General features: G+C 38.1%; 3 protein-coding genes and 1 long non-coding RNA gene across 11 annotated transcripts; 1 reads left to right on the top strand and 3 right to left on the bottom strand.

Annotated features, from left to right (window-relative positions):
- Positions 1–398: 398 nt before the first annotated feature.
- On the bottom strand, positions 399–2,585 carry Fer2lch (ferritin 2 light chain). 2 transcript variants are annotated; one of them, XM_077407417.1, is made up of 4 exons: positions 2,250–2,585; positions 1,548–1,652; positions 1,009–1,286; positions 399–907 (listed from the first exon to the last, which is right to left on the bottom strand). In XM_077407417.1, exons 2-4 carry the CDS (start codon positions 1,645–1,647, stop codon positions 617–619), a joined length of 669 nt encoding a protein of 222 aa, XP_077263543.1. In that variant the 5' UTR covers positions 1,648–1,652; positions 2,250–2,585; the 3' UTR covers positions 399–616. The 2 variants fall into 2 exon arrangements, with proteins under 2 accessions (XP_077263543.1, XP_077263544.1); XM_077407418.1 differs by lacking the exon at positions 2,250–2,585 and adding an exon at positions 1,712–1,736.
- Positions 2,586–2,742: 157 nt separating this feature from the next.
- Fer1hch (ferritin 1 heavy chain) lies at positions 2,743–7,402 on the top strand. Its single transcript, XM_077407419.1, has 5 exons — positions 2,743–3,088; positions 6,237–6,355; positions 6,468–6,629; positions 6,735–6,890; positions 6,971–7,402. The coding sequence occupies exons 1-5, from the start codon at positions 3,016–3,018 to the stop codon at positions 7,124–7,126; spliced, it is 666 nt and encodes a 221-aa protein (XP_077263545.1). The 5' UTR covers positions 2,743–3,015; the 3' UTR covers positions 7,127–7,402.
- Positions 3,952–5,995, bottom strand: LOC143898150 (uncharacterized). The gene is made up of 3 exons (XR_013257121.1): positions 5,870–5,995; positions 5,513–5,781; positions 3,952–4,100 (listed from the first exon to the last, which is right to left on the bottom strand). It is a non-coding gene; the product is annotated as an uncharacterized LOC143898150 (long non-coding RNA).
- LOC143898144 (uncharacterized) lies at positions 7,130–11,036 on the bottom strand. 7 transcript variants are annotated; one of them, XM_077407400.1, is made up of 10 exons: positions 10,907–11,036; positions 10,563–10,749; positions 10,308–10,378; positions 10,047–10,183; positions 9,753–9,867; positions 9,551–9,606; positions 9,185–9,471; positions 8,817–9,088; positions 8,587–8,706; positions 7,130–8,441 (listed from the first exon to the last, which is right to left on the bottom strand). In XM_077407400.1, the coding sequence occupies exons 2-10, from the start codon at positions 10,623–10,625 to the stop codon at positions 7,949–7,951; spliced, it is 1,614 nt and encodes a 537-aa protein (XP_077263526.1). In that variant the 5' UTR covers positions 10,626–10,749; positions 10,907–11,036; the 3' UTR covers positions 7,130–7,948. The 7 variants fall into 7 exon arrangements, 6 of the variants coding, with proteins under 6 accessions (XP_077263526.1, XP_077263527.1, XP_077263525.1 ...); XM_077407401.1 differs by having other exon boundaries at positions 10,993–11,009; XM_077407399.1 differs by having other exon boundaries at positions 10,563–10,986.
- Positions 11,037–11,925: the final 889 nt, after the last annotated feature.

Raw genomic sequence — 11,925 nt, 5'->3', positions numbered from 1 at the left:
TACGCTGTAATTGATAGTATCATACACATCATTACATATCTAATTATAACTATAATGGCAATGCGCAAAACTTTTATTCCCTCTATTAAAAAAAAATGCGTAGACATCATTAAAGGAGTTCAGTTTAGTATATTCAACGAAATGTTCTATCGTTTACTATATTTATATACAATATGTATATTTGTAAATCAGAATTTATGCCCGTTGCCCGTATTTTATATCGCGAGCGATACACGTTACGATAAGATATACATATATCTGCGAAGACAAATGCATATAAAATTTTATGTGGTAAATTTTGCTTCGTTGCAAATTTGACTAGGCATATCGAATTAAATAGTTTTTCAGACTAGTATTTCGGGTCGTAAATAATTGATAAAAAGGATAAAGTGCGTGTGTAGATATATTCAATGTTTTATTATTTATTACAGAGCGCGCGCGCACGCGCACACACGCAAGAAATAAATTTCCGTATGCGTTTATTTCTGGTATTTTACATATGAAAGATCTAACATTGAAGATAGATAAAGACAAAAAATAGTAATAATAATAATAATGATAATATAATTGAATTATATGTATATGTGTTGTGTAAGTTATAACTGTAGGCAGCTCCTTACAAAGTTTTCTTAAGGTACTCGTCGAAGAGGAATACAGAGACGGATGCGTCACGTTCTTCCAGCATGTTCTTGAGGTCATTCGAATAACCTGCCAGCTGTCTCACACGTTCGGACAACGATTCCATGAAACGTTCCTCGATATAATGAGCGACAGCCGCATCCTGTTTGGTGTGATGCTGTGCTTGAGCGTGAATGCGTAGCGCTTCGTCGGCAAGTTGCTTCTGACCGTCGAGTGCTTTAGCCAGGCTATTCAACTCGGTCAATTCCAACACTTTGCTATCCTTGATCTGCAAGTAAGGAATAACGTTAGGATAAAACGCGCTGTCTTTTCGCGTAAGGGGAAGGAGAGCTGAAATAAATAGCAAAATAGCCAATAGACGACACTCACAGGTTTCTTGGAACGTGGAAGTTGATTGAGGTCCATCTTGCCACCCCGCTGTGCGATATATTTCATCAAATCTATCGCTTCTTCCCACGATTTATCTGAAAGTTTGCGGTACAGCCCCTTAAATCCCTCTCGATCAGCTTCGTAATTTCCAAAATGCGTGGACATCAGGAGAAATTCAAAACTCGTTTCGATATTGGCGTTCGCGAACGCCTGTAGATCAGCCTGAAGAGCATCGATAGCTCCGTATTTGGCATTACAGTTCGATATTAGCCCACCATCTGGAAGATGATCGAAAAGAATGTACTTTTCTTTCGAGATTGCGCGCTTTTGTCGAAGAGGCACATAATCGAATCGTTACGTATATACGTATAAAAATGGCAAGCCGAGATAGGAAGAAATTAGTAAATTAAACAAAAACGATACAATTATATCGCACGTTATATCACAGCGCGAAATCCAGGGTGATCCGAAAGATGATTTCAATATTCTTAAACTACTCGACTATATATACTTGATGCAAACAAATATAATCCACATACTTTTGGGATTGGTGCCGCAGGCACTCTCAACGTCGGTGTAACAGTATTCCGCGGAAACGGTCAGGAAAAGAACGGACAATGCTCCTCCAAAGAACAACATTTTGGCTGAAATTTAATACATAATGAAAGTCAAGTGTAAAAATATCTCTTCTCCAAATACGTACGTGCGGATGGGGCACGCCTATGGGACTTGACACCGCGCGTCAATTATCGCGCAAACTACAAAAGTACGTTCCAAGAGCGATCAAAATTATTAAATTAAAATTAAAGAAAAATACAGGATGTATCTCGGTTATTTTACAAAAACACACGCGACGATTAATCTCTCGCTTCAAATCTGCCGACTTGTAAAAACTATCCGTTGACGAGACGAGCGATAACGATGCTTGGCGGCAACACAACAACGCGAGGTTGTCTCTTTGTGTGCGCGACGCGTTCGAATCGAAGAGAGAGAGGTCACAAATAATGTCACGACAGTATCACTACTACGGTAAACGGACACGTTTGAAAATATTTGGCGAATCGCGCGAAATAACGATCGATCAACAAACGGAGATCGATGCGTATGTCCTCTCCCCCTCTCCGGGAAGGGAGGGGGACGGGGAACGGCACGGGGAAAGCCACATCAGCCACGCGCCACATGTGCGAGAGGAGGCGCGGGCGCTTATAATTCTCTTAAGAATATCTCTTTTATCTACGTACGTGCGGAAGAGGAGAGCAAGCTTGAGCGAGCTGTCTCGAATACTCGTCTCGGGTCTCTCGGGCCTCTCGGGTGTGCGAGCGGCGCGCAACGTTCGATGGGAAGCAACGTGAATACTCTCGCTTCGACGTTCCCCCGACAATGAACCGTCGCCCGCCGCGGAGACGGAGTTTTCACACGGTCACAGTCAGCTGACGACGGACGTCGGCGGACGGGAGTCGGGAGCGACGGGGCCGGGGCGGCGCGGCGCACGCGCACGCGCACCACGCGCAGATGATACACGCGAGGGGAGCAACGCGCGGCGCGGCGCGGCGCGGCAAGACGAAAGAGAAAGAGGCGCTTTCAACGCCCCTCGCTCTCTCGCTCTCTCGCTGGCGACGCTGCCCGCTGCCGACGCTGTGCGCTATCTGCTATCTCGTGCTATCCCGCCTGTGGTTAAAGTGCGAATGTCGCGCGTTCCTCGGACGATCGTCGTTGTCGTTACTGTCGTTAGGTGATCGACGACCGCAAGACGCGTCTAGTCCGCTCGCACGTCGCCGCGCACTCTTATCTAGCTCCGACGAAGGCAGCCTTCTATACCAGTGCGTATAAAGGTTGCTTCTGAAGGCGAACGAGGTGAACGATCCGCGCCGATCCCGCCTGATCCCAGGACCCTTCGGTTCTAGCGTTCTCCTTCTCGGGATCCCATAACCTAACCTGCCTGCCCGTCGGCGACCCACAACTTGTCCGCCACGCTCTCGCTTTTCCTTCTAGTCCCGCGAGATCGCTATGACGAAGCTGCTCCGCGTCTTGTTCGTCACCCTGGCCTGCACCAGTGGCACCCTCGGAGATGGGCTCAAGTGTAAGTTTGTACAATCGACATGCGTGTGTAATTTTGTTCCCTCTCGTCCCTTATCGGCTTCCCGCGACCTGCGACACGTCACTACGCGCCGCGTTAATTTGCGGACATCTGGGCGTTCGGCGTAGCGTTGGTTGGGCGTATTTCGGAACGTTGACATCCCGTGGTCGCTGTCCCGTTTAACTCCGCGATGTAGAAAAAAAATAATTTCATCGAGCGCGTTATATGTGCCCCAAGTTTGCATCGGTACCAAAAGATATAAAGAGAAGCGAGGGTTACTCCGGCTCCGGCTCCGTGGAGCGCTCCGAGTGACTCCGCGTAAAGCGTGAAGCGCAATAGTTCGTTTCGATTGAGCAATCAGACCTTTGGATGTCGCGTCCAAGCTCTTTCGATTGACCGGCTTAGCGCCCGGGCCTCGCGCTCGGCTACGTTCGATTAAAACAAATGGATTCTCTATCGTCCGTTGATTCGTGCGCTTTCTACCGTTCCACGATAGCTGTAAGAAGAAAGATTAATATGAATAAAGGAAGAATAGTACGCGCCCTTGTAAATTGTCGACAACCAAGTTTTTCTCGACAGGAATGTATCGTGTTATTTCTACTGAATTTAGTCCGTACGCACGATGTTCCAATGTTTTGTCACTTTTGAGACATATGCCGCTTTTATCCCGAGAGAAAAGCACACACACACACACACACACACAAAAATTCCATTTCTATATTTCAACCTATGAAATGTTGCTGTTGCAACTTTAAATTACCTTGTTAATCACGTCGGCGTCGTATCATATCATCTATATCTATAATATCTATATTCTATATATCGAGCACGCGAGCGGCGAGAGTCATCCGTTCTCATTAGAGGAATAGAGATAGAGATAGAGAGAAACGAAACGTGTTGATCGGTCGTGTCGATCTTCAAGGATAGCCTTTGTTTCTTCTCGATCACCGTGTCACGGATATCGTTCGTGATATTCGTCATTCTCTGTTTTCGAGTTTCGTTTGTTCGATTGATTCTGAAAGTGATGAAAATACTTACTCATAAATATACCAAATACCATCTAGTATATAGGTACTCCAGTAAACTAATCGTACGTTTATAGATTGGCAAAGAGTTATATTTGCTGTAAGCACATATACGCGAATATGAATATGTATGTGTGAAATATGTCTGACGGCGATAGTCTCGTTTAAAAATATTCTTTAAATGACGCGCAAGATCAAAACCGGGTAAGACTGGGTACATGTTACAAGGGGACCCCTTGAATTTTGCCGAATGGTTTATGAAATATTTATGTTGACAATTTTTCGCGCGTGTACGTGTTTAAAAATTCTGCAAAACATTAAGTTTATTTATATATCGTAAATAAAAAAGAAAAATAGAATTATGACGACATGGCGATTAATCTTCGGTGTCGGAACTTTCAAATTTGTTCGCTATCAATGATATGGTCGCAACGCGTACACGTTTTTGGATGATATATCTATTAACGAAACATTTAAAACATATATTACTAATTTGTATCAAACGTGTTTTATGAATGCAACTTCTTCGCCTGAGCCTGGTTTATTTATCATTGTGTGAGAGAGGGAGAGAGAGATCGGGAAAAAAATAAACAAAAAAACCATTTTAAACATTAAAATTTCATCAACTATCGCACATTGGACAGAGTTACCGCAGCACCTTGTATTAGTAAATGGAGTGTATCGTAACATATTAATATTTTAGCAAAATTCAAGGGGTCAATTGTATAGCGTCGCAATTATGTCGTGCGGAAGTTAGCGACGAGCAAATGCGCGTTATGCGCGATGCGTTTGATCTTTGTGTGTGACACGCCTGTGTCACGCATACGTCATGGTAATTTCCTCCTGCTATCTGTATTATTTTTACACGCAGATGCCATGATTTTATGAAATTTTATTCTCATTTTTATGACCCGATTCAGTATTATCGCCACTTACCAAGTATAAACGAGGATAAAACTAGAGTCGCGTCAGAGAAAATCATTTGCGGGAAATCGACATAGCTATTATCAGCGCGCGATAAAGAGAGCTGTACAGTCACCCGACGAATACGCAGTTGCCTCAGCTTTGTTCTCTCGCGATATCTATATATCATCCCATATGTATGCCATGTGTACATGATTATTTCAAATATCACGCTCAGCTTAATGAATAAATGGTGCGACTCGACCGAGACAAAAATTTGTGCGCGTATGAAGAAAGCATTTCGTTCTTTTCGCTTGACGAAACGGAAAGCGCGTGCTCTATGTTATACGTACAAAGAAAGAAAATTAACAAAAACATTCTTCAAGTCTTCCATCTCTGATAAAACTTTTATTCTCATTAAACAGAATTCACAAGGAAAACAGAGTTTAATTCGAAAATTATATTAGTAGTTATATCGTAGAAAGGATTTTTCTCTTACTTGTAATCTCTTACTTGAAAGAGATGTATACCGCGTATATCTCTTCCACAGCAAACTAATTCACTTCGCTATTGATCTATGTCCCTTTGTACTAAGATAGCTTTTGACGATAAGTTGTTATGACGATGTACGTATACTGATTCCAAAGTCCCTTTTCCATCTGTCGACTCATTCACGCCCATTTACGGATTTACGTCTCTGTGTGATATACGAGTCCGCGACATGTATATTAAATGATCGTTTGATTCCAATCCATTCGCACACACATTCTGTAAAACAGATTTAATTTGTAATACAAACGTAATTTACAACTAATATTGCAGCAAGTTAAATTATACGTGTGAAAAAGAGAATTACATTTTATAAACTTCTGTATCGAGCAGCTCCAAGTAGCTACAAAGAAAAATAGGAGTAAAGCTAGACGGAAGAAACTATCTCTCGTTACAACAAGATTATTCCTAATCATTTTATTTTCGAGCAGATGCTATCAATGTGAGCGATCGGTCACGCACCGATAAAATAATGCCGTCTTTTTGATAATATATTGATAAAGATAGAGTAATACGTGTTCTTCTTATCGACGCGAAAGATGGGTTGTTACGCGATACGATAGAACGTTCTTCGTTAGGCAATAATTATTAGACGAGTTTCGATACGACGATTGTTATTTGTATATATTATATGTAACGATTAACCGACCATTAATTTCATTACATTTTTTTAGGTATACTTAAACCTGCTGATATACCAGATTCATGGATAGACATGGTTGATCCGTGCATAAAAATCATGGAGTCTCAAGTTAAAACCGAGATGGAAGCTGCCATGAAATATCTCGCGATGGTATATAGATCTTGCTAGTGTCGGCTTGCATATATATATATTTCATTCGACATGTAATCTCTATAACTTGTTAAATTAACATAACGTATTAAGATTTCTAATTTCTTCTTAGGGTGCCCATTTTGCACGCGATGTTATAAATCGCCCAGGCTTTAGCAAGTTCTTTTTCGAAAGTGCGAGCGAAGAGAGAGAGCACGCGATAAAGATCATCGAATATTTGCTGATGCGTGGAGAACTTACAAATGACGTTAGCAAACTTCTCAACTATCCCTTGGTGAGTATTTTACTTTCCACGAGTAAATAGGTCGTGGAAAAAAAAACAAAGAAAAAGGTGTAACCGACGGTAACATGTTTTTTCTTACGTCGCGTATGTATACAGACTACCAACAATACAAATCCGATGCGCCAAGAATGGAACAGTGGAGAAGAAGCTCTTGCCGAGGCCTTGAAATTAGAGGCTCAAGTTACGCGCAGCATTCGCGATATAATTATAACTTGCGAGAACCCTAAATCATCTTCCTTCAATGACTACCACGTAAGTATCGGTTTTTTTTTCCCGAAAATAACAATTTTGTATGAAAAAAATATTCACTGTCGCGCCGCGATTGTTTACAGTTGGTGGACTACCTCACTAGCGATTTCTTGGACGAACAATACAAAGGGCAACGCGATCTTGCCGGGAAGATCTCAACGCTGGGTAAAATGATGCAAATGCACGGACCTTTGGGAGAATTTCTATTCGACAAGAAATTGTTGAATGGCGAAGTCTAGGAGTTTTTAATGACATCAAGATGCCGAAATTTAGCTCGAGATATTCTTTTCTATAAATACATGTTTATAAAATTATAATGGCCACATTTAGAATACATTGTGTAATTCAGATTACTACATTGTGTAATAACAGTTTTTGTTCCGAGCATATTTCTAAATGTGGCCTAATGTGTAATATTATAGGAGTATGTGGAACATAATGTTTACAATGTTTGTTAATCCATAATAAGTATATTATCCTTGATAAATAAATAAATAAACACTATTTTGAAATGCCGCATTGTGTCCGACGATAATTTTATTTTACTTACATATCGCGCGTTGTCAAATTTCTCGCATTGGCAGAAAATAGTCGAAATGTATCTACAATAAGGTGTAATTGTCAATAAGATACATAGGTACGATACAGCTCGTGACAAGGACTTGAAGAAAAAATTAACTTTTTTATCTTTTCTTTTCTTTTATTTTTATTTATTTTTTAATTGCCAATATAATAATACGTGCAAAAATATTAAGCGCGTTGTACTTAAGAAATCTGAGTAACTTGTTAAAGCGTCAAATATATTCGTAATAACATTGCAATTAAATTTTACAAATACTTGTACGTATAGATATAGATAAAAATACAGATCTACATTTTTTAAATCTTATATAAACCTTTCAATACCTTGATTTACAGTGCATGTTATGTCGCAATTAAAATGTAACTTGTAGCTTTTCGAGAGAATCAATTAATGAATACGAAGGGAAGAAATCGTTTTTCTAAAATTGTGTAATGTTAAAAAATATATATATATTATATATCAAAATGCTTATACTCTCTTATGTATCTCTGTCTTGGTCACAAATTAAACGCCCATGCTCTATATCGTCAGTAAAATTATTATATTTGAGAGAGAGTATAATTTGCTTTGGTAGAGTAAGATTTATATATGTTTTCTTCAAGCTCGATGTGAACAATTGTTTCTCATAATTTGCGTAATCTGTCGCACATAAGCTCAATTCTAAATCGCTTGTGTTTTCATTTGACAGTACATTTACAACGCCTCGAGGTACCTTGGCTAACGAAAAGATATCGCAGTAGGGTGCTAAACTAGAGGAATTTGCATCGGTTAGCACAATAACGGAATTGCCAGAAATTAAAATTTTCATCAATCGAACAAACAAAATTTCTTCAGTTCTCTCCTTAAGAATAATAACGCCTCTTGGAATACGATTTTGGATTACTTCTAATCTATCATTTTGAGAATAAAGTAACGATGTGTCATTGAACTGCGGGGATGTCATCAAGTTCTCCGCGCCTCTCAGGGATTTACTAAAGAGAGAGATAAAAAAGGAAACGTTATTGAAAAGTTATCAAGAGTAAAGAAACACAAATATATATATACAAATAGAATAAAAGGCTATATATATATATATATATATATATATATATATATATAAACTTTAATAACCCTAACTTATAATATTTTAGCGTTGTTAGCAATTGAACCATTATAGATATTCTATTATGAACAGAATAAGTTTTCCAAGTCTTCAATCCTTCTATAGCTGAATTAAAACACATCCTAGCATCGTCGCTACAATAAATTTATCGATTACGTTTGATTTGTGAAGTTTGTTGGATTTTTTCTTAAATCCAAGAAAAAAAATATTCTATTGAATATACATCTTACGTGGATTCTCATACCTCGTTGCACTTGCCCATAAAATGTTATTATGTTTCCAATATGTGCCTTTCACAGGTTTCTGCCATTTGCCATCGTAAAACAAATTATAAATTGACACGAACTTCGTGTTTGGAGGAATATTTGAGAGGTTTACTTGATTTTTACTCGGCTGTATCGAATCATTGAAACTAGTTTCAAATCTTTTATGTAATTTGTCGACAATTTTTAACCAAGGTAAAAGCACGACACCACCGTAGAGATCCATATGCATATTTATGAATATAACGTCTCTCTGAATAATTAAAAGCAAAAATTACTTTCATAAATTATTGTAAGATCAAATATTTCGTAATATAATATGTTATATGATTTAATAATGTAAACATACATCTAAAACTGTTGCTAAATATTTTGCACGTCCAATATCTTCCGACCATATAGATATTATATTCATATTACACGACGTACGGGAGCTATTAAACGCTTCTATCGATGTCCATGTACAAATAGGTAAGTTTTTAGGACGAAAATACTTCTTTATAAGCGACAAAAATTTCTGCTTAATGGGTGTGTGGACCCAAATTTTATTTATATGAGAATGTCCTACTATCCTTAAATAGCTGATAACTGCGTACACGTCTGAATCCTCTAGAAGTATCATTTCGTTGGTTTGATCTACGTAAAGTTTTAAAAAAATCTTCATTATTGGTTAAAAACACACTTTTGTTACATTACGAACGTGTGTTACTCTTACTTGAAAGCTCATTTTTCAAACCGTTATACTGCATTTTATATAGCGTTGAATTTTTGCTAAAATTGTAGAAATAAATATATACATTTTTATTATCTATAAAATTGCTGTGTTTTAACGTGTGAAACGATGTTATAATTCTAACACGAGAAATATAATTGGTTGTTAATATGTTGAACAAATATAAAAAAGAAAAACAATTTACAGGATAACATTTTCCAGAAATAATTGCACTTTGTGTTCCCTACTGATATTGGAGATCGTAAGCACTACCGATAAGATTAATTCTTCTTTGTTGTATTCTTCATCTATGTCTTCATCTAGGTAGAAAAGAAATGTTGAATGAAAATTCGACAAACAAAAGAATTTCTCATACACACGTGTAATGTGTTTCTGCATGATATACGCAATTATTTATATACTTGTGAGCGAAATAAAATATACACAGATCCAGTCAGAAAACGTGATGTTAATATATTTTTGCAAAATTATCACGTACCAAACTCATTACCAAGCATAAGTTTTGCACTAAAATTTGTCAAGTATTCAAGAATAGTAGCAACCGTGTCTACGTGTTCACAGGCGGATTTGAAAAGAGACAAATTTTTTTCTATTATAGACACCGCTTTAAGAAATCTGGAGCAAAAAGAACAAAGAGAAAGTATTGGAAATGACAAGGTGCAACATATGCCATTTTTATCGCGTGTGTGGGTGTGCGTGTGCGTGCTTAGATTCAGATTATATATAAATTATTATTTACCTCGTTGGAAAATCATTAACATTCTTAAATTGTACGTTCTTAGATAAAGTGGATATTTCTGTCAATGCTTCCTAAAATACGGTAACAAAAATAGTATAATGCATTTTACTAAAAGTACAGTATAAATGGGAAGCTTTTCGTTTGCGACATTAATATTGAATCTCCTAATCCTAATCTATTATTAATTAATAAAACATGCGGTATATACATAGGTACATGTACCGCCAAGATTGTCAAGTTCACGATGATGCTCACCTCCTTGCTGTTCCTGTTATATTCTAGATTAATATAATATTCGTTTATAGCTTGCTCGCGCATAACTGCTCGCGATAAAGTATCCTAGTTGTATTATTAAAAATATCACGGTCTACAGAGATACCACGTATCCACATCCACAATCGATCCGTCGTTAATCTTGCACAATGACAACCGATAGATTGACCTTGTGAAAAAGTTTTCAATTTAGGAGCCGTTGAAGAAAAACCGTTGAAATAACATAATTAAGGGATTTGGCTCTGCTATTATGATATTTGTGTGTGATAATGCTATAATAACGGATACCACAAAAAAAAAACACGATGAGATAAATATCTATCTACCCTTTATTACTAGCAAATTGAAATCTACTGATAACAGTAATAACCATGATATAAAAATTAATAAAAATTAAAAGTACAAAGTGTACGTCAACATCAGGATGCGCAGTAGCAAGTAAAGTAGCAATGGCCGACGACCAGTGGCATTTGGGTCCAAATTCTATGACCGCCGACCGGTATTCATTAAAGTGATAATTGATCATAATCATAAACATAAACATGAAAACAAATCATAAAATGAAAGTGATAATAAGACATTTATTGTAAGATTTTATTCCATGTGTAAAGATTTTAGCATATAGTGTTATATTGTTTCAGAAAATATTATTTATTTTATTATTAAAGAAGACAATTTAATTCGACCTTCATCTCGGTATTTATTTTATTTATATTATCTCATTATCTCTGCGATAAAATTTTTTAACAAATGTTAAAAAGTGAACACACCGAGCTGTGTTGCCAATTTTTAGGCTGCATCCCTATAGATAGAGAAAAAGCGAAACGGAATTAAAACGGAATTACTCCGATTGGCTAATCTCCAGGGTCATGTTCCAAAACTCACTCTTGCGAGCGTTAAGTGGAACGCACTTATAATCGGATCTTTATGCTAATTGGCTAATGCTAATAGCGTTTTTTCTTGGCTGCACTATTGCCCACTAGTGCAACACTAGCGCAACATTAATGCAACGCTATTGGGTAGTGCAGGGCAGTGCAGGGCGATAGTGCAGCCAAGAAAAAACGCTATAAGACTCCATAGGCGCGGAAACGCCATGCGGCAAAGTGCGTTGACCAATCGCTGCCGCGGTCGCCTGCGTTAAGCCCCGGACACACACTTTTTCGTAACGGTAACGGTAAAGTTTCGACCAATCGCGTTGCTTGAATCGGGAACGTACGGGCAACGCGATTGGTCGAAACTTTACCGTTAAGGCCGTGGCACATAGAAAAACTTAAGCAGTAAAACTCAAGCAGTAAGCAAATCAGCCAATCACAGTCAAGAACTTAAGGCACGGTTCTAAGCGGTA

This window comes from Temnothorax americanus, unplaced genomic scaffold (genome assembly GCF_048541705.1).
Source record: "Temnothorax americanus isolate GAGA-0224 unplaced genomic scaffold, ASM4854170v1 Scaffold22, whole genome shotgun sequence".
Taxonomy (NCBI): domain Eukaryota; kingdom Metazoa; phylum Arthropoda; class Insecta; order Hymenoptera; family Formicidae; genus Temnothorax; species Temnothorax americanus.
Note: the sequence above shows the minus strand (reverse complement) of the source record. Positions and strands in the feature narration are given on the sequence as shown.